Source organism: Hylobates moloch, unplaced genomic scaffold, assembly GCF_009828535.3.
Source record: "Hylobates moloch isolate HMO894 unplaced genomic scaffold, HMol_V3 SCAFFOLD_5, whole genome shotgun sequence".
NCBI lineage: Eukaryota > Metazoa > Chordata > Mammalia > Primates > Hylobatidae > Hylobates > Hylobates moloch.
Window position 1 is genome coordinate 11167861 of NW_026652280.1, and position 22312 is coordinate 11190172.

The following is a 22312-nucleotide window of genomic DNA, read 5'->3' on the forward strand; positions in this document are numbered from 1 at the left end:
ACAGAGCTATGTTTTAATCTCAACTTTGCCATGTCCTACTTTTGTAGCTTTGGGTAGCACTTAACCTCTCAATTTTAGTTTCTGTAGCTACAAAGGAGAGTGATAATCCTCAAGGTTGTGCAAATCATGTTAATATCTTGTATTTAAAACCCCCTAGCACAATGACTGCACATATATAACACTAAAGGATAATGCCAGATTGTTAAGAGCTTCCCAGGTCAGGCAGTGTTTTGGATTTTATCACTTGTCAGTAGGAGGTAATACACATTTTTGTGAAGGCAATGACTTGATAAAAATATTTTTGGCAGCAACTTTTAGGATGGAAAATAAAGAGTACGTAGAAACAGGGAGATCGTCTAAGTCAGCTTTGTGTATATATCCTGGTGTTGGATGCTGGGAGCCAGGTGTTGTGGGTGGTCACAGTAGAGTACGATGGAAACAGTAATTTTCATAGGCATGTTCCATACTAAAATCACAGAAGTAACAGATTTGTTGGCTTTGCACTATAAAGAAAAACAATAAAAAAGAATAGTGTGAGATTCCTAGTATAGTTGCTGAACTATGCTACCTCTGGGTATATGCAAAATATCAGTTTTAATTTTGGGAGCATTTCTAAGTTACCAATGATTTTGAATTTTAACTGATGTTTGTGAACAGGGACCTACAGTGTAGGTGAGATATTAGTGCTGGAATTATTGAGCCACACAAATGAAACGTTGAAATTTAGAGAGGAGAAGAGATAAATGGCAGAAATTGTTAGGGAGAATAATATGTTTGAGTTGATACTTCTTTGAAATAAGCTTTTAACAACGTCTAAGAAGTTATCATTTTCCACTGTTGCTCATGAAAGTAATTTCTTGTTTCCTAACATATATATACACATATATGTTGATTAGATGTGCATACACATATTTATTCGTAGATGTGCTTATTCATTTATTCACTCAATCAATATTTACCAAGTACTATTTGTCAAACACTGGCTAATCTCTAGAGATTAAAGAAAGACCCAGACAAATCCTCCTTGTCCTGGAAGTGCTTACAACATAATAAAGGGAGAAAGATGAATAAACCAACAAGAGCAGTAAAGTCTCAAAAATGGCAAATTGTTGTGATCACTTGAATAGGTCAGTGGAGTCACAGAGTCATGTATAAAGGAATGTGGGACTATGGAGAAAAATAGTCAATGAGAAAAATGGTGCATATGAAACAGTAAAAGTCTTAGTGGTAAACTGTTCATGTAATACTTCAATGATAATTAACAATTTACATTGTCAAATTCTATATTGTATCTAATTCATTAGTTTATTATTCAGTATTAAGTGCCCCTGTGTACTGCTATTTATTAAGTGGCACTATGATTAGGGAAAAACATAGCCAAGATTGTTTTCCTGAGTCACTTAGAGAAGAAAGTGTTTTAAATGCTATTTTTAAAAAGCAGTAGTAAGACCTCATATACAGGTTGCAACTTTTTACTCATTGGATATGGAATGCTAAACCTCCACCATCCCCCTCTCTCAACTACTTGCCCCTGACCTTGCATAGTGGGGCTTGCTTGGAAATCCTACTTGAATTATCCAAACATAGTTAATTGAAAAAAAAAAAGATCCCTTTGTAGAAAAGTTGTAGAGTTAGCATTCATTCATTTAGCAGATACTTAATGTGCTTACCATGTTAGGATATGCCTGGCACATACCAGGGTACTGGTGATACATCATTGAGCGAAACAGATTAAACTTTCTGCTCTTATGGAACTTATATTCTTGTGGGAAGAGACAAACAGTAACTTGTGAACATAAGTCAATTGTCTAATGTTATTTTCTAGACCATTATTAGAGTTAAATGTCAGTGATGGAAGCATTATCCACTTAAATATGAACGCCAAGGGAATGTGTTATGTGTGATGAAGAAACTTATCTTCCTAGTACTAAAGAAGTTAAGTATTCAAAAACCACCGTTCACATATTACAAACAGATTTTTGCCTTGTGAATTTCAGAGTTTGCCTAAATTTTTAAGGCAGTTCAAATACAGACATTTTAGTAGAATTTGGAATCAAACAGGTAAAAAATGGAATTATTTTCAAGTCATCTGCCATTGTTATTCTAGGTCTACCTATAGAACACTAAAGGGATGGCTGTTTCATAGATACCTCTTGCAGGCCAGTAGGTTGCGTTTCAGACAGTCACGGTGTCACTGGTCACTGTTCCTCAGCATGTAATCTGTAGACAACCTGCAATAGAATTACCTGGGTACTTATTGTCAGTTCAGATTCTGAAGGCCCACACCAGTCCTACTGGTGAAAAGTGAAAATCTTTGCAATTGGGTCTTGAGAGTCTGTATTTTTTATTTTATTTTTATTATTATTTTTTTTTTGATGGAGTCTCACTCTGTCACCCAGGCTGGAGTGCAGTGGTGCAATCTCGGCTCACTGCAAGCTCTGCCTCCCGGTTTCACACCATTCTCCTGCCTCAGCCTCCCGAGTAGCTGGGACTACAGGTGCCCGCCACCACACCTGGCTAATTTTTGTATTTTTAGTAGAGACGGGGTTTCACCATGTTAGCCAGGATGGTCTCGATCTCCTGACCTTGTGATCCGCCCGCCTGGGCCTCCCAAAGTGCTGGGATTACAGGCGTGCGCCACTGTACCCGGCCAATTTATTTCTTTATTTCTTTATTTTTTTGAGACAGAGTTTTGCTCTCGTTGCCCAAGCTGGAGTGCAAAGGTGCAATCTCGGCTCACTGCAACTTCCGCCTCCCGGGTTCAAGTGATTCTCCTGCCTCAGCCTCTCGAGTAGCTGGGATTACAGGCATGTGCCACCACACTCAACTAATTTTTTGTGTTTTTAGTAGAAACAGGGTCTCACCATGTTAGCCAGGCTGGTCCCAAACTCCTGACCTCAGATGATCTGCCCTCCTCCTCAGGTGATCTGCCTGCCTCGGCCTCCCAAAGTGCTGGGATTACAGGCATGAGTCACTGTGCCCGGCCGAGAGTCTGTATTTTTAGCAGCACTTCAGATGATTCCACTGCACACTGAGGTTGGAAAACCACAAAGTGTAGAATGTTATTTTGGTAGAGAGTTACAGTGTTTTAGTTTGGGGTGGGATAAGACTATTCAAAGTGATCAAGTTTATAAAATTTCTAGGAGTCTTTGATAATAACTCATTTCTCAATCATGTATTAAATCATTGCAGTGGTTGGAAGCAAATGCAATCAGACTCAGTCCAGTAAATCTGTGTGTACAGAATTTTTGAACTAGAGAAATTTGAACTATTATGACTTAGTCTACTCTGTGTTTGGAATTGTACCAAAATGTCTTGATGCATGGATTTACTAATACCATAACCAAATAATATAAAAAATTATGTCCAGTGTAAATCCAGATGGGTGTTTTAGCTTCTCTTTTTGTACATACCTCTTCAAAATGAGTGCTAAAATTATTTCTCATTTGGAAGTTAAAATACGACATAATATTACCTGTAGTGGCATGTTGATCTTTATTATGGAACCACTGAAATTCTGTTACTCTCCAGCCATAGTGTGACATCATTTTATGATAAAGATCACACTTGAGCTCTCTTTCGTGTGTAAATTTGGAATGACATTTGGCCAATAACATTCTGACATCTTGTTCATAGATTGCAGTTAAAAATTAATTTTGCCTTTCTAGATTATAAACTCTTTTTGGTCAGTGACTATTTCAGGGCTTCTCAACCTTGCATTATTGACATTTTGGGGCTGGATAGTTCTGTGGGGTTTTTTTTTTTTTTTTTTGGTGCGGGGGAAGTCAGTGACTATGTTTCAGGGTTTATGAGCCTTGCACTATTGACATTTTGGACCAGATAATTCTATGGGGCTTTAGTTGGGGATCGGATGGGAGGAAGAATCCTGTGCATTGCGGGATGTTTAGCAGCATCCCTCACCTCTACTCACTAGATACCAGTTGTGTTCTCTCCAATCTCCTCCTACCCCCTTACTCACTGTTTTTAGTAAACAAACTGTCTTCAGTTGATGGTAAACCATTGCCCATATGTTATACCCTTTTCATGTTAGACACATAGTGACATTCAGTAAATACTAAAACAGGTAGTATCTTTGAGCTAAAAAGGACTTTAGAGGTTGAGTAACTCCTCACTCCTTTCGCCCTTTCCCATTTTATAGATGAAATAACAAAGTAACTAGAAGTGAAATGACTGAGTAATTTCGCACATCGAAGTTAGAAACAGAATTAGGCCTAGTATCCAAGATCACCATGATTCACATTCCTACTTACCTCTAGCATCAAACTGTTACCATTTCAAGAAGAAAACAGAAATGAAGTAGAAGACTTCATGCTGAATCTTGTTTTATAAACATTTAAAATCATAAAACTTCAAAGCCATAACTCTTGTTGCAAATGGACTCTTCAATTTATGAAGTAATTGAGCCCAGATTTCTATATAAACTATTTCTCTCTAATATGAAAAAGTAAAGAATAAAAAAATTTAAAGTCAATTAGACTGAGTTTCAATCTCAGCCCTGCTCCCTAATCAATGGTTGCTCTCAAACAAGTTACCAAATCTTCCTGTTTTAGTTTCTTAATCTGAGTTACCTGTTTTTTTCTTCCTTACAGAATTGTTTGCTCTCAAACAAGTTACCGAATCTTCCTATTTTAGTTTCTTAATCTGAATTGCCACTATTTTTTCCTCCTCACAAAATTGTTTTGAGGTGCAATTTTAAAATATTAACGCCCGTTATAAAATATTCTGCACATTAATTTTATTAATACTATGTGTGCATTGATGTGTCAGCAGCTAATTAATGAAATCAGGATCAAGATTAGAAAGGAAAAGGATCTAGCATTTAAGAATCTTCTATGTGCCAGACTCAGATTGTGTTCCATCTATTTTTTCATTTTAAAATCCCAACCTGTAGCCATGTGAGATGAGTAGTGTTCTCAGTAGGGGAATCAGAGAAGTACACAAAAACATCCAGAGTTACATAGACGATAAATGAAATTAGAATCCTAACCGGGGTCATTATGTGTTTATAACTCCCGCTTTGTTTGCTTTTTTTAAAATTTTTATTTGTTTGTTTGTTTTTTTGAGATGGTGTCTCCCTCTGTCACCCAGGCTGGAGTGCAGTGGCTCGATCTCAGCTCACTGTAAGCTCTGCCTCCTGGGTTCACACCATTCTTCTGCCTCAGCCTCCCAGGTAGCTGGGACGGCAGGTGCCCACCACCACACCCTGTAAATTTTTTGTAGTTTTAGTAGAGATGGGGTTTCACCGTGTTAGCCAGGATGGTCTCGATCTCCTGACCTTGTGATCCGACGGCCTCGGCCTCCCGAAGGCTTTTTTAAAATGTTATACTGCCATTCCCCTTTAGAGGAACCTAAGGCTGAAGTTTCATAGAAGTTACTGTCAATTAAAATTACTTCAGAAGCGAAGGTTAATGTTAATTGTCAAGAAGCCAAGGGATGTGGGTTGGGTGATGGATCTCCATTGTCTCGATGTGAATACTGAGAGGTCAAGGAAATGATGTGATGATAGTGTTAAGTGTGGAGCTGGGATTTTTCTCTCTGAGGCTTATCATGAGATCCACAATATCAGGCTATGAAGCACGACCAGTGTGTTTTCTCATTGATTGCATACTTTATTTTCTTTATTTGATTTGTATATAAATACATTTTGATATAATTTAAGTTATACAAAGGGATTACTAGTGGAATATAACTTTGTCCCCCAATCAATTATATTAGTCTTTATGTTTTGGCAGTTTTTTAAAATGAGTTTTAATTGAAGGTAATAAGGGATTTTATTTCCCTGTCTTCTTAATTTGGGATATTTCCCTGTCTTCTTAATTTGGAAAGGGATCAATAAAAATATTCATTATTCATATAATCTCCCCAAAGTAGTTTCTGTGTTTTTGCTGGGAAGAAGGCATTCTCCATACCCACAGTCTCCAATCAGAACATACTTGACAGAATGAAGTCCTAGATTACAGACGGGCACAAATAAATTATGTGCTTGCTCTGAGTTTGCATGTCTGTTCAGAAGCAGAACCTGTATCTTCAGAACTTGAGTTCTTAATTGTTACCTCTGCTGTTTATGCTACCTCTTAGGAAAATATATGTCAGCCACTGTCCAGGTTCCTCTATTTACCTATCTCCATATGTTTAAGGGAGAAACTAGAGTTGACAAATGAAGGAAAAATTTTGGATATTATTTTGTCACAAATCAGCTGCCCTTATTCTTGTGAATTGAATTGGGGAGTTGATGAGAAACCAAAGAGTAGTGAAGATTACTAAAGTGATTGTTAAACTGGAATTCAGATGTAGTAGCTTCCTTACCCAAGTGTGATAACAAAATACCCTGGAAATAAAGAAAATTATGAAGGGAAAGATCATGTGAATAATACAGTGGACTTTTCATATACTAGTGTATAGTTTTGTAAATATCTTTTTGGTATAACATGTGTTAACTGAGAATATTTTATTTCTTCTTTACTGTCCTAGTGACATTGTGTCTGTAAAGTAGTGTTGCATTAATTTGGTATGTGATTTCTCTACTGTTTAACATCTTACTTCCCTCTTGATATTTGCTTGTTTTTGTTACTATTTCTCCTTTCCCTGCAGAAGATGATATTGTAGCAACTATTCTCATTTTAATTCATGTGAGGATTTCAGAATAATCTTTGAGATAATTAAAATTACTCTAGGTTATCACAAAAGCAGAAACTCCTAAAACAAAGTTGCTTTTCAATCCTGTGTTGACCATAGTAATTAATTTTGCAAATACAAGTTGTTTTTAAAATTAGAATACACTGTAGTTATTTGAAAACTCAAAAAAACACTAAAGGAAGAGATGGGCTTTTTTTTTTTTTTTTTGAGAGGAGTAAATGAGACCTAGAAGAAATATTTGTCTTGGACATGAAGTCAAATGAGAAGTACTTATGTGTTTTTATTTTTATTTTTTTTGCCAGTATATCTTTTAAAATAAGTATTTTATAAATTTTTAACTATTCTTTTGACGTGCATTTCTTATTTTGTCATAGTATTTTGTGCAGGTCACAGATTGGACTATTAAATAATTGTTTTGTATGAGGATGTCATGTTTTTTTCTTTTGTGTGATTTTATAATCTTAAGACTTAAAAACAACATGTCTATATGGGTTGTATAAATATCTCTATTTTTAAAGTAAAAGGCTCATTTGTTACCTAGTTTTTCATATTTAAAAAAAATTTAGAATGCTTTATTCTTTTTCTTATCAAGGCATTGCTTCAGAGTTTGGAGTTCGAGGTTATCCAACAATTAAGCTGTAAGTTGAGTGTTGTATGTTTATATGTGTATTTTTATTAGTTCACTCTACTTATGTTTTATTACGTTAATGTCTAGTAGATTCCTTGGAGGATTGAAGATTGGAGTTTGGCCATTCTTCATAGGTGAAGTATGTAATTAAAGGAGAGGGACTGCTTCTTTATGCGTTTCTTCATATTTAAGCAATCATGTTTACGGCTAATTCACGTATTTTGCTTGCTGTGTGACACGCACTGTGCAGGACAAGGTATACAGTCATAAATTATGAAAGGTCTTTTACCCTTGAGGAGTTCAAGTGTGGATTGTGAGATAAAAACAGAATCAAAGTTGATGATACTCTAATCTGTAGGTGTTGATCAAGTATAATAAAGTGTACAAGTTGAAAGAAAGGTTGTGATAATTCTAAAGGATTTGTTTTATAATCATGACTTCATTGAATTTTCTCATGATTTTCATTAATCTTATTTTGGTAATATGGGGAGCTGTGGAATTGTTCTGAAAGTTATTTTTATAATAAAATAAGTTTAAAAATATTTTAACATCTCAAATTTTTAAATTTGAGTAATTTCAATTTATATCTTGGGTTTTGTGTTGACCTGTTTCCTTCCCCCACTTTTTAAAAATGTTTGCTTAGCCTGTTTTACTTTTTGTGTTAAGTAAATCATCCTTTCGTTTCCTTCTGTTTAATTGTAGGTATTCTGTTGTGCTTCCCAATTTTTCCTTTTTAAAATTTTAGTTAATTAAGCACACAGATTAATTCATTGGTTGGCTTTTGAAGAATTATGTAAGTTTCTAGAAGAGCTGTTTTTAATGCATCGTTTTACTCTGTAATGTTGGAGCATCAAGTAACTATGATGTTGTATTGCTTAACATTTGTTTTGCCTCTTCCAAAATACTCTTATTTCCCTGTCCTTTCGTTTACCTTTTGACAGGGAAGATAGTGAGAATTATAGTACTTTAATTTTCCAAGCTCTTGACCATGAATGTGTAGATTATTTTTCAGAAGGCATAGATATAATGCAGTTATCAAATGCAGAGTAAAATATTTTCATGTAATTTTAATAGAATACAGCCTCTTTTCTTTTCTTTTGTGTTACTGGTCCTCTGACCAGCCTAATACCTACCATATTTTACATAAGAGCTACTTCTAAAACTTCTCTGCATTTACTATTTTATATAATATAATTTTATGAAACAATAGATAATGATTAGCATTAAATATTAAAACTGTTAATCCAGGTTTTAATCTTTTTTTTTTTTTTTTAAGATTAAAAGGGGACTTGGCATATAATTATAGAGGACCACGAACAAAAGATGATATTATTGAGTTTGCTCACAGGGTATCTGGGTAAGTTATTAGGAAAGGCCTTTACTGTATGTTATTAATATTTGAAAATTAAATATATTTTAATAGACTGTATTGAACAAACATATTTTAAGGACATACCTAGGTAAAATTTATTTGATTATTTACTTATGAGAGAAGATAGGATTATACAGCATATCCAAAGAAATACTTTAAAGAAACAGAGACCATGGTTTGTATTATATACTTCTTAACCTCACATTTACATTCATCTTGTCTATGGAAGAATTTTCCCCAATTCTTTTTTAATACATTTTCCAGATTTTGATTACATATAACAACTCTGTGAATCTTAATTTTTATTTTATGGTAATTTTGCTTTTGGACTGCCTGGTTCAGAGTTTTCAACAAAGCCTTGGGATATTATTGTTCTGAACAGACTTGGGCTTTCATCCGTACTCTTTGATACTCGGAAACGTATTTTAGATACAGCTAAAATATTTTTCCTTATTTATCACATACTGCTTTCTGCCAGCTGTGAGGTATTCGTGCATTTTATACTTAGAATGTGACATAGTTAAAACCCAAAGATCTTTTCAAGTTACTGATCCCTATGGTTTTACTGATAAGGAAACAAATTCCTCTAAGCATTTTTTGTTGGTTTGAATCTGTCGTTTTTTTAAATCTACATTTTAATGGGATATAAAGAAAGTCGGTCCTTATAATTATTTAACATGATTATGTGAAAGTTCTTGAGAATGTTCATCAAACTGTTAATCTTTACTGGCTTTAAAGTATAGGCACTTATGAGTTTAACAGGATATATTATACTGATAGCTCTAAATAGCTTTAAGGTAAATTAAAATCAAATGAATTTGTTGGTGGCACAATACTGTCTCAAATTATTTGAGAAAATTCAGAGGATTAGGAGTGATTTTTGTACATTAAAGTTTGTGGTGCTTACTAATGTAATTTTCACTGTATTTTCTCATCGACCATGTTTCATTTTATTTCCTTTGTGAATAAATAAATTTTGAAATAACTTTATGCTGTATGAGGGGAGTGCTAGTGGGAGGTACTGAATCCTCCCAGGATTTATATTAGTCATTATGTTTGAGAAATTTTTAATGAGTTTTGGTTTAGGCTTAAGAAGGGATTCTCCTGATGTAATTGGAGATGACTCTATTGTAGATGAAATTTCAGGAGTCAGTTCTGGAGTTGCATCACTTAGAAGTTAGTTACTAAGTATTAAAATAGATGCTAGGGTAGAGTGATGATGCAATGCATCATAAAGAATTTTGAAAATATATTTGCCTTTCTATGTTCTGTTCTTTTTATAAATGTGATAGAATGAAAATTATATATTACAATATATGCACCATATGTAAAAGACGACTGCCTCTTCTTAGTTTTTTAATGATATTTTATAATTGAAGTGCTTCATGATAATCTATGTAATTCACTTCTCAGTCTATTTACTTTGAAAAATGCATGTGTAACAATTTTTGTTTTCATGAGGTTCTTATGTAGTGTTATGACTGTCATTTTCCATTTTATTTTTTCTGTAAATGATTAATGATATCTTTTTTATACTTTTTGGATTTTAACCTCCATAGGGTACTTAAAAAGTATATACCATTTAAATTGACAGAGTAAGATATAAATATTCTTAATGAAGTACTATATATTCCTGGGATGGTATTCACAGTGTTTTTGTGAATGATCTTTTGAAAGGGAGAAAAAAATAATTCTCTTGGGAATTGTCTTGTTTTAGGCTGAGGATTCTAAATGGACAATACTTCTCTTTTTGCCCATCAAAATGCTGGTAATGATGGTACTCTCTGAATGGATGTTTTGACACTTATTTTGAAACTGATAGATTAAATTGTGGGTACTATATTAACCTTTTATATGTATGTGCAATAGTAGTCATGGACCACAGTTTTATTATATTCATGTGGATTTTGTGATACACTTAAAATGCAGTTGATATATTATTGAAACTTAGTAACTGGAGACATGATTAGTTATAGTATAAATAGGAGTAAATTATGTACTTTAGTTTATAATTCAAGTTTGTTTTTTGTTTTGTTGTGCAACAGGGCTCTAATTCGGCCACTTCCAAGTCAACAAATGTTTGAACATATGCAGAAGAGACACCGTGTATTTTTCGTTTATATAGGTGGAGAATCACCTTTGAAAGTAAGACTTTTTTTTAATCCACAAAAACAGATGTATTGTAATTTAATTTACTCTATAATCAAGACTTCACTAGAAATGCAGAACTTACTCTGCACTTACTAGAAATATTTTCATTCATTCTAAGCATTTCTTAAAATAAAAACACTTCCTTGTATACCTTCTGTCATGTTTGCCTATGTGAAACAAGTGTGTAAAAAGTGAGTAAATGTTGCGTGCCTTAGTATTTTTTTCTATTATTAACCTGGTTATTTATGTCTTGTGTTGCTTTTTCAAATTCTGAGTCTTTGAGACTGCAGACTTTGTATATGTGTATACACACATATCTTCCTGTAATCATCACCATCATTTTGTCTAATTTATAATTAAATGAATACATACGAATTGAACTTGTGTTATATTTGATGAACTTTATTTGCAGAAAGATAAAAGCTCTTAATTACGTTGGCCTTTGCCTTGGAAACAATTTTATTTGCCTACATTTCTTCTCTTCACCTAAAGGGATGTAAGGTAGCAAATTACAGTGATGACTCTTACTACATAAGGTGACTCTCATTGTTTAATGAGGAATGAATTTTGGCGTTTAATATTTTTCAATGACCTTTTTTCTGTTTGTATCTTCATAGGAGAAATATATAGATGCTGCTTCAGAATTGATTGTATACACATACTTCTTTTCTGCCTCAGAAGAAGTGGTTCCTGAGGTAATATTTAAAATTTGATTTTAATGACACAATTTTATTTATTAAATTACTTGATTTAATAAATAAAATTGTGATTTTATTGCTTGATTAAATTATTGATTTTAATATCAGATTTATTTACTGTGATATGTGTGGAAAGAGTAAACATGCTGATTCTTTACTACTGGTATTAGATTGCTTTTTATTAATTAACAAATACCATCAGATTCATAGCATTCAGGGATTTACATTAGTGCTTTTTGCTTTTTAAAATAAAAGTAGTGTTGACAAGTGATACCTCAAACTCCTAAATTGGCTGACAAGTGGTGGATTATTGTGTGTTTGTGTGTGTGTGTGTGTGTGTGTGTGTGTGTGTGTGTGTGTGTGTTGCAGATACAGTCTTTTTTGGGTCCTCAAACTGAGATAGTGGTCCTCAGTAAACAAATCGATAAACAGGATATCATAAGTGCTATGAAAAAAAAAATTAAAGGCCAGGCGCAGTGCCTCATGCCTGTAATCCCAGCACTTTGGGAGGCCTAGACGGGTAGATCACCCGAGGTCAGGAATTCGAGACCAGCTTGGCCAACATGGTGAAATCCTATCTCTACTAAAAATAGAAAAATTAGACAGTCATGGTGGCACGTGCCTGTAGTCCTAGTTACTCGGGAGGCTGAGGCAGGAGAATCACTTGAACCCGGGAGGTGGAGGTTGCAGTGAGACGAGATTGCACCACTGCACTCCAGTCTGGGTGACAGAGTGAGACTCTGTCTCAAAAAAATAGTAATAATAATTAAGGCCGGGCCCAGTGGCTTACGCTTGTAATCCCAGCACTTTGGGAGGCCGAGGCGGGCGGATCACAAGGTCAGGAGTTTGAGACCAGCCTGACCAACATGTTGAAACCCCATCTCTACTAAAAATACAAAAATTAGCTGGGTGTGGTGGCGCACGCCTGTAATCCCAGCTACTCAGGAGGCTGAGGCAGGAGAATTGCTTGAACCCGGGCGGCAGAGGTTGCAATGAACCGAGATTGTGCCACTGCACTCCAGCCTGGGCAACAGAGTGAGACTCTGTCTCAAATAATAATAATAATAATTAAAAAAAATTAAAAAGCAGTATAATAGTTGGGGCAAATAGGAGTGGGATGGGTTCTACAGGTTGATTGGTCAAGAATTGTTTGTCTCAAAAGAAAATACTCGAACTGAGACTTTTACATGATATGAAGGAGCCGTGCAAAGATCTGTGGATACAATACACCAGAAACAAGGAACAGATAACAGAAGTCCAAGATGAGAACACACCTGACATGATACAGGAACAAAACAGTAGGCCAATGTGACTGTAGTGCCTACAGTGTGATGGGAAGTGGGTGGAGGACAGTGTAGGCTTTGTAAGTCATGGCAGTGCATGTGATGAGATTGAAGTTGGTGAAGAACATGGACTGATGTTCTTATTTAAGGAGATTACTCTGTGCCAAGTGCAGACTGCGTTAGATAGGTGTAAGTAGATCCACAGATATCAACTGAACTTTTGCAGTAATCTAAGAAATTTGGGCTTGATGCTTAGTGAGAGAGTTGGGAAGAAGTGAAAGGATTGTTGTGTTTAGAAGACAGAATTGTCAGAGCTTGCTGATACGGAAGAATAGGGATGAATCAAGGGTGACTCTTAGATGTTTTGGTTTGAACAGTTGGGTAGATGGTGGTGGTTTATGAACTTGAGGAATATTGGAGAAGGAAGAGGTTGAAAATATGGAGAATGAAAAGTGCTTTGAATTACTCATTTTAACTTGATTCAGCATGTCATATTAGAAATCTAAATATAAGCATCATATAAGCAGTTGGACATAGGGGTCTAGAGTTAAGTCAAGGCTGTGTAAAGAACTTTCCCTAGACATGGGAAGCAAACTTTTAAGGAAATAAGTAGGCCCAGAACCTGAGGTCAGCAAAGGAAATGAGAAGAAATAGTAAATTAGGAAAAAGAGATGAGTGGGAAGCCAAGATGAAGTGTTTTAAAAGGAGTGAACAGTTTGAGAATTTTGCAGAGTGATCAAGAAAATAATGAGAGAAAAATAACCACAATATGTGTCCACATGGAGGTTGTTGGTGGTTTTCAGAGGAGTAATGGGGACAAAAACCTCAATGGTGTTTGAGAGACACTGATGGCAAGTAAGGAAGTGGAGACCACAAGTATAGACTTCTCTTTAGGAAACTTAATGAGTAGAGGACCTTAGGAATTTGGCAGTAACTCAGGGGAAACATGAAAGAAATCAAGGGAGTTTTTCTTTTTTCTTCTTTTGAATCAATATAATTATTAAAGAAAGGGAACTATTTTTCTTTTCACAAAGGTAAGTCAAACATTTCTTTTCTTTTAAATGTTTTAATGTTTAAAGATTTTAAGATTACAGACTTGCCTAAGTAGGTGTTTAATGCTTCCTGCAATATATATGTCGATGTTTATCTTATGTACCCCGCAGTGATTTTCAACTCCTGGAGGAATCTCAGTTTCTGGACAACTTAAACCCATTTTGATTTGCCAAGTATTTTAAGCATATGTATTTACTTTTGGAGGGGAAGGTAATGTCACGGGATCCTTAGGGTGTCGCTTCACCAGCCAGAAACCTCTGTAGCCGGCGGTGCCTCTGCTTGGGTTTTGCTTGCACCCACTGGGCTTATTCTGCCCACTCAGCCTGGCAGGCTGCCCTTGGCTCATGCTACCGGCCCAGATCCTGTGCCTGCCAAGGACAAGCCAGGCATGGAGCAGCAAGGGATATGTGAGTGAGCAAGCGTGGAATCTGGCCACTGTGCACAGCCAGGTGTGCTGGCTGCCATGGGGAAGGCAGCTTCAGGCACCTGCTCCATGTGAGGCTGCGGCCGGATCAGATGTACTGCAAGTGGCTTCCACTGCAAGAACCAGCATCCGGACAAGGGGAACGCAATGGTGCCTGAAAGCCCAGAAACACCAGGAACTGCAGAGCCCTGAAGAGGTTGTTACAGTGTGTCATGGCCCTGACTTGGGGAACCCCAAGGTCTGGGCTCCCAGAAGGGTCACAGCTCTTCTTTCCTTCTTGTCACCTGCAACATGGTGACTGGGGGGTATGTTTCAGCCCTGTTTGCATTACAGCCACTTCAGTCCCTCCATTCAGTGGGTCCCAACTTCTTGTCCCGCATCCAGGAAGAATGAGGTACATGGACTACTGGAGGATGAGCAAGGCGGAGAGGAGCTTCATTGAGCAACAGAATAGCTCTTAGGCGACCCGAGTAGGTAGCTCCTTTCCACAGGCGGGTCATCCGGACAAGTCTGTGTCTTGCTTAGTCTGGGGTTTTCACGTGCTCAGGGTTGAGGAAGTGCGTGCCGAATGGTCCATGGGTGGCCACAGTCAGGCCTGGAAAAGGCACGATCCACTTGGCTGAATGGTCATCAGTGCAGTTCTTACTCCAGGCCGTGGACTTCACCCAGAACTAGTAGCCTGGCCCCCAGGCTTCAGGCCCTCCCTGGCCCGAAGTTGGGGTTTTACTGGGGACCCACCCCTTCCTGCCTAGGAACCTGTCTGACTCCCGCCGTCATCATCATACCGTCTATGGCACCCAGGCTGTTCATGCCGAGGAGCCAGCCTCCTTCCCACGCTTGTCAATGTCCAAAGTCTGGAGGAAGCCCAGGCACTGGCGAGAGCTGGCATGTCAGCGCCACCCCAAGCACACACACACGCCCAGCTAAGTTGCGACAACACTCAGGCTCGGCCACAACTTTGCTTCAAAATCAGAGCAGGCGCCAGGAGCAGGGAGAGGCCAGGGAGCAGGAGCAGGCATTTGTGAACCTGCAGGAGTTGGGGGGTGGGGGTGGCTGCTTTCTGGGCCCCGGAGAGCTCAGGTATGCCAGGGTCCAGAACCACTTCTAAGCAGCTTCAGCTACACCCGGGAGCGTGGGGCTCCCACCCCATGAACTTGGTAGCGGGTAGGACTCTCCTGCTTGTTCCTGGCTCCATGGAGCATGCAGCCCCTGCTGCGCCTCCCCTGCTGCAGCTGGCATTCCCACAGCAGCTTCTCCAGACGGGCTGCCACTGCCATGAGTAAGATGAGAAAAAGAGGCCACACTTGCCATCAGAGTCTCCAACCCTGTTCCCAAAAGGTTTTTCTGGAATGCCTTAATGTAACATAAAGGCTTAAAATGGACTAGAATCTGAGCTTCTTATACATTTTTGTCTCCCAAGTCCAGTGAGCCACATTTTTGTATTAGAGATGAGAATTTATGCTAAGCCCTCATCTACAAAGCTTTGCAAGCAGTTGGCACTTGGAGTGCACCAGAAGGTTTGCTGTGTTCTAGGCGCTGGCTCCATTTGACACCATCTTAATCCTCATATAACAATGGGGATTGTTATATCCCTAGAACCCAGAGGGCCTGGGTGGGCATATATATAGCATCTGTTATATGAGCATATTTAGTATTTGTTTATTACTTCTATTATTTTTTTAATTGGGCTTCTCAACTAGTTTGTTTAGGCATTCTTTATTCCTGAAAATATTAATATTTCTCATCTCTCCTTTTTAGTTTTAAGGATGTATTTGGAAAAGTCTGCTAGGGGAAATAATAGGTACTTCACAATAATATGAGGAGTTTTACTCCCATAGATGATTCTCACATAAGTGCAAAGCCCATAATTTTGTGGTCTTCCCATATTTTGAATATTAATGTTTTGTCCTTCAGAGCTTCATTAGCTTTACAACGGGTATTTATGAAAACCCCAGGAGATGCAGTAAGGGGCGTACAAGGATGAATTTAGACAGTTTCTGACTTCAGAATACTCGCAGATGAACGAAGGAGATTGACCTGCAGACTATAACAGTAACAGAAGATAGTTGAAAAAAACACACGGGAGAGGAAGAGAGCTTCAGAATATGTGAGACTCGATGGCTGCAAGATTTGAGACTGTATCATTGTGTTCTAGTAAGAACTATTAGGGATATTGATGAAAGACGGAGGTGCCGAATGTTGAAAAATACTTCCCAAGCATCTGTGAATGAGTTGCCAAGGGCAGGTGAAGGGAACATGCTTGATTAGAGCTTTACCTAAGAGCTCTTGCACTGCCCTTAAAATTGTTATTTTCATACTGCTGTATCATTTTTTGATAGTAATGTAACCAAATAATTCTGTATTATTTTCTCTCCCCTGAGATGTGCCTCCCTCCCTTTTAAATTTGTCCAGGATAACTCTCTTTATTTTTATTTTATTGTTATTTTACTTCATTATCCACTCATTTACTTATTTATTTGTCATTATTTTCAGTATTAACATGCCCATGTAATAATTCTTTGTGGCTTCCTCAAATTATTTGTCTTCTGATATTTGTTTTCTAGTATAATTTTACTCTCAAAATAAGTACAGCTCAGCTATAAGCAGCTGGTACTTTCTGAATGAATCCCTTATTACTACCGTAAGTGGTTTATAAAGCAGTTTACAGTTTAAGCAATGCTCTCAGTTATGGTATCTGACATAACTCTCATAATTGTTCTGTGAGGTAGGCAGTCTCAGTGTCTTTATTCCACAGATCAGGAAGCAGACTCCCCTAGGTAAAGTGGCTCATTATCACACAGCCAGTGAGTGGTGGAGAAGAACTTAAACCTGAATAGGCTGGTTGATGTTTAAGTCTGTTATCAGCTAAGAATAATCCACAAACAGGACATTGTATAGCAAACAGCACATTGTACAAGGGGATATATAAAAAGAATCAAATATACTTCTTGGATGAGTTTGGGATTGACTGTACTCTAACTGTTTGTGACGTTCTTTTTTGTTATTTTTAATGTGTGTTTGAGTTTTCTGGTATCTCAAGACTTGAAATTATAGTTACTAATTAGAATTTTTTTAGTGATAAAAGTTATTTAAACTTCTGATTTTTTTGCAGTATGTGACACTAAAAGAGATGCCGGCTGTGCTTGTTTTCAAAGATGAAACTTACTTTGTTTATGACGGTAAGTTCCAAATCTTTAATTCATGTAAAACATTTTAAAATTAAAATGTCTATTATACAGCTTAGGTGTAAAGATTATGTAAATGCTTCTAGTGTTTAATGAGAATAACAGTTCTCATTACTTGAATGACTGATGTTTTGGGTTTTTTTTTCACCCTTCAACTTTTAATTGTTAGTTATTTTTATTCTGAGCTTTACTTACACAACATTTCTTTTTGTTGTTGTTTGTTAAATTATATGCATTTTTGAGGAATAAATTCTATGTGATTTTTATACATTAAACTGTTCAGAATTAATTTTTTTGAAGTAACATTTCAGATACAGAAAAAGACTTGAAGAAATAACACGTGTTCAATAGTGTTGAAGCCCTTGTGTATCCCTCCCTAGCGGCATTTCCCCTTAGCTGTTAGAAAAACTGCTTACCTGCTATTCAGCATTTCTTCATTGAAGCATAGTACTTGGTCTATTTTTAAAATATTGTAATTTTAATATCAAACATACATCATAGTAAAGAGAACGGTAAAGGCCTACATACCCATCACCGAAGTTAAACACTTACCGAGATCTTTGCCCATCATGACATTTGCTCCAACTTCAACTTTCAATTTGTTGAAGTACTTTAAAGCAAATTGTAATGGCATTTCATCACCATGTGCTTTATATTACGCATCTCTTTACAAAATGTAGACTTTTTATTTTTAGATAAACTACATACAGCTACAACAACTAACATCATTGCTTGGTATTTTGAAATACCGACTTTTGTGTTTTCCAAACCGTGCTCTGACCCAGGGCAGTGCAGCAAACTCACAGGGGCTACAGGGGGTATTTTAAATTTCAAGGGAAACAGTGAAACTCGACATCTGTAGGCCACCACAAAGCCACTCAAAAGCAAAAGTGAATGCAGTCTCAGCTGATAGCATTCTTGCTAACTTTCTAAATTCTAATTCAATACAATTTAAAGTTCAAGTTCTTGTTCTCACTAACTGCATTTCAGTGCGCGGTGGGCTCCTGTGGCTTGTGGTTACCATGTTGGAGGCCAGACAGGGAACACCCGTTCATTCAGAAATATTCTAGAGTGTGTTTTTCTTACTGAATTCTGTGTGACAAAAAGGAAACTAGGACTAGATGAGAGCAGTAGAGCTGGAATTGCTGAAATAATTCAAATGAGTAGAAGACTCTTCAGTAAAAAGGAACAATTGGTTTTATTATAAGTAGCATTTTAGTTGTTTTGACAGTCGTGTTATAAGACTACATTTCTGATTTTTATTGTCTTTAAATGAATGTGAGAGCTGAATTTTGTTTCTGTAGATAATAACTACCCATGTATGCTGTCATATAAAAGGTACTATCTACATACTTAACTTGACATTTTCATTTTATTTACAAAGTAATCTGGGAGGTAGGTAGTAAGGCAGATAGATTAATACCCCGGGATTACAAGGGATATAGCTAAGAATGTTAGATAAGGAGACAGACGTGTAATTAAATGGCAGGTTTATCATATGCTTATTCAGCCATCTATTAATTGGATGTTTATTGAATGTCTGTATTAGACATTGGGCTTATGAAAGAACTGCAGAGAAACTTGTGTATTTGAAAATATGAGAAGGAAAATAATTTATAGCCACACCTAGTCTATTCACCTGCTCTTTGCTTGCAGTACTCCTCATATAATAAGCGCTTAATGTACGTGATCTTATATTTGATCATTACAACAATCCCTTAAAATCACTATTCTTACCATTTTACAGATAAAGAAACAGGATTAAAGAGATTTTTTTTTCCAGGATAAAATACTTAATCAATGATATCAAAATTCAGTCTTCAAATCTCATATTCTTGTTCCACTTTGTGTTTCTTAGCAATTCAGAGAGGCGCTTTGTTTCTTCCTTGTTTTTTTTTTAAAAAAAAAAAACTGATCATATTTGTTGAAATATAAACAGATATTTAAATATAAACAGATATCAGGTTTTTGAGCCTGCCTAGGAAAGCATCCCCCTGTTATAGCTCCATGTTTCAGATACATTCTCCTATGCTTAAGGAAGACAGGAATATGATATGTTAAGTTTCTATGGGTATTGTAAAGGCCCCATTTTTCTAACCTGCAGTAGTATGTAGAACCTGCCTGAAACATTCAGACAAAGCAAAGGCTTTACTTTGAATCCTTATTTAAATATTTAATTGTTGCTAATGTTTAGAAGCATTGGAATAGGGACTCGAGAGGATATTTTCTTTCTTACATATATAATTTCAGCTTTTATTTTAGATTCAGAGTCTACATGTGCAGGTTTGTTACATGGGTGTATTTGATGATGCTGAGGTTTGGGGTACAAATGATCCCATCACCCAGGTAATAAGCGTAGTACCCAGTAGGTAGTTTTTTAGCCCTTGTCCTCCTCCCCATCTCCCTAGTGTCTGTTATTCCCATCTTTATGTCCATATGTACCCAGTGTTTACCGCCTATTTATAAATGAGAACATAGAGTATTTGGGATAGTTTATTTTCGAATGAAATTCAAATTGATGACTGTATGCAGTCTCGTAGAAAATTTGCTTTTAGCATGCAGTGGACATTGTGGCCCAGTAATCAATTTCTAGTTTTATGTTTATTTTCCTAATTTGTAAGTTTAAATCAATAAATTATCTGAGATTTGCATTGCATCACTTATATTATGGGTTTGATAACTTGAAAATGTTCTGTTTAGCGATGCAAGAAAAAGCATACCTTTCAAGAGGTCATTAAAATCCAGTCTTCAACCAGATGTATTGGTAGGCTTTTACAGACATCTGCTTTACATCACCTTCTTTTTTATGCAATTGTAATAATTTTGAACAATTACTTCAGAATTATATTTCTAATCAGGATATAATATTTCTCTTAGATGTTATATTTTCTATCTGCTTAGCAGAGGAATTATTTTATATTGGAAAAAAGCTAAGGTACTATGATTTTATGTGTGTTTGTGTTAGTTGTACCTTTGAGAAAGAGTTGTAAACTAGGAAGACTATCATAAAGAGAGAAGAGCAAAGAAATTGTAATAAAAATTACCTATAGTGCCATGACCCAAGTATAACCATTGATCTAGGGAAACCATTTAGGAATAACTGACTTCATTTTATCATTCTATGAGTTTATCTTTTCATACTTTCTTTTACAAAGTTAGTTATACTGTTATATATTGTATTGTAACCTGTATTGTTTTGTAATCTGTTCAGTTATAAGTTTTTTTGAAAATTTATAAATGATCTTCATCGACATATATCAAAATTTATTTAAATTATTTTGAATTTAGGATATTTTGATTATTTCCTTTATTTTTAATTATTTTTATGCTATTTTTAATGATGCTATAATGAAGATTGCTTTATGCATTAATCCTTCTGTACATTTGATTGTATGCTTGCAATAAATTCCTAAAAATAACATTTATGGAAGTATGATTCTCTGTCAGGCGTTTTATACCTATTATCAGATTAAATCTATTATAACTATCTTAAATTCATATTTATACTATAATTTGTCAACTTTGTCTTGGTTTTAAGAGTATGAAGATGGTGATCTGTCATCATGGATCAACAGGGAAAGGTTTCAGAATTACCTTGCTATGGATGGCTTTCTCTTGTATGAACTTGGAGACACAGGTAACAAGCATATGTACAAGTCTCCATCACGTTACATGATTTTTCTTTGATTGATTATTTAAAAATCTCATTTTGTAGGAAATGAATTTAAGCTCTATTTCTTAATTTTTTATTTTAGATCTGAATGCCAGTTCTTTATGAGAACGTAAACTGATATTACCAGAAGATATACCTTTGCATGTGGGTCAGTGATTAAAGAGATGGTTTACTAATAGAACTGATAGTGACAAGGAAAACAAAAAGCCTGGGTAATAAGAGAGTGAGAAAAATAACCAACTAAGAAGCTGTACTCAGAACTGATTTCGTAATAGGAGTTAAAATAAAAGTTAGCACAACCAGTTTATAAGGCCTGCTTTTACCTGTGAAAGGAAAAATGTAGGCTAAATTGGCATGGTTTCTTAAAGTTATGCTGTTGGAAATGACAGGCAACGCAAATACAAACACAAATACAAAAATGAAAGCTATAAGAAGCTGATTATGTGGTCTCAGATGCAAACTATAAAAATTATAACAAGCTAAGTTTTAGGAGAAAGTGTTTTATAAATTTATAGCAAATTAGAGATGAGAAATATTGGTTATTGGTGCCACATTTGTTTCCATTAATAACTTTATGGTAAGTAGGATGGAAGTATAGCTTTTGAGTAAAACAATGAGAACATGTTATTCAAGACTCACTTTTTTTTAATGTAAGTAATAGGCGTAGGGTTTCCTCTTCATGATCGCCTACTCTTAAATCTAATTAATAAAAATTAGAGACATTCTTACATTTTCTCCTGCTTGTAACGTTTTGGGGGAATTTCTGTTCTGTTCCTGAGCTTGCTTTTAATGTTCTGTGTCCAGTGATATTTCTGTCTTTCCTTATCTTTACAGAAGGAACTGTGTATTAGCTCATTATTGGAAGTTGCTGGGGACAGTGTCAAAGACTGTGGTTTTACTTTCTGATTCTTCCTTTTTTTTTTTTTTTTTTTTTTTGAGATGGAGTCTCTCTGTGTTGCCAGGCTGGAGTGCAGTGACGTGATCTCGGCTCACTGCAACCTCCATCTCCCTAGTTCAAGCAATTCTCCTGCCTCAGCTTCCCAAGTAGCTGGGAATCGGCGTGCGCCACCACGTCCAGCAAATTTTTGTATTCTTAGTAGAGACGGGGTTTCACCATGTTGGCCAGGATGGTCTCGATCCGTATGCCTTGGCCTCCTAAAGTGCTGGGATTACAGGCGTGAGCCACTG

General features: G+C 36.1%; 1 protein-coding gene across 1 annotated transcript in view; it reads left to right on the plus strand.

Annotated features, from left to right (window-relative positions):
• The window catches only part of TMX3 (thioredoxin related transmembrane protein 3), a 40876-nt gene that overhangs the window by 6176 nt on the left and 12388 nt on the right, over nt 1–22312 (plus strand). Inside the window, exons 5-10 of the mRNA XM_058439681.1 lie at nt 7250–7295; nt 8562–8642; nt 10703–10802; nt 11426–11503; nt 17379–17445; nt 20990–21088. Of these exons, the coding sequence (XP_058295664.1) occupies nt 7250–7295; nt 8562–8642; nt 10703–10802; nt 11426–11503; nt 17379–17445; nt 20990–21088 (471 nt within the window). The remainder of the gene's footprint in view (nt 1–7249; nt 7296–8561; nt 8643–10702; nt 10803–11425; nt 11504–17378; nt 17446–20989; nt 21089–22312) is intronic.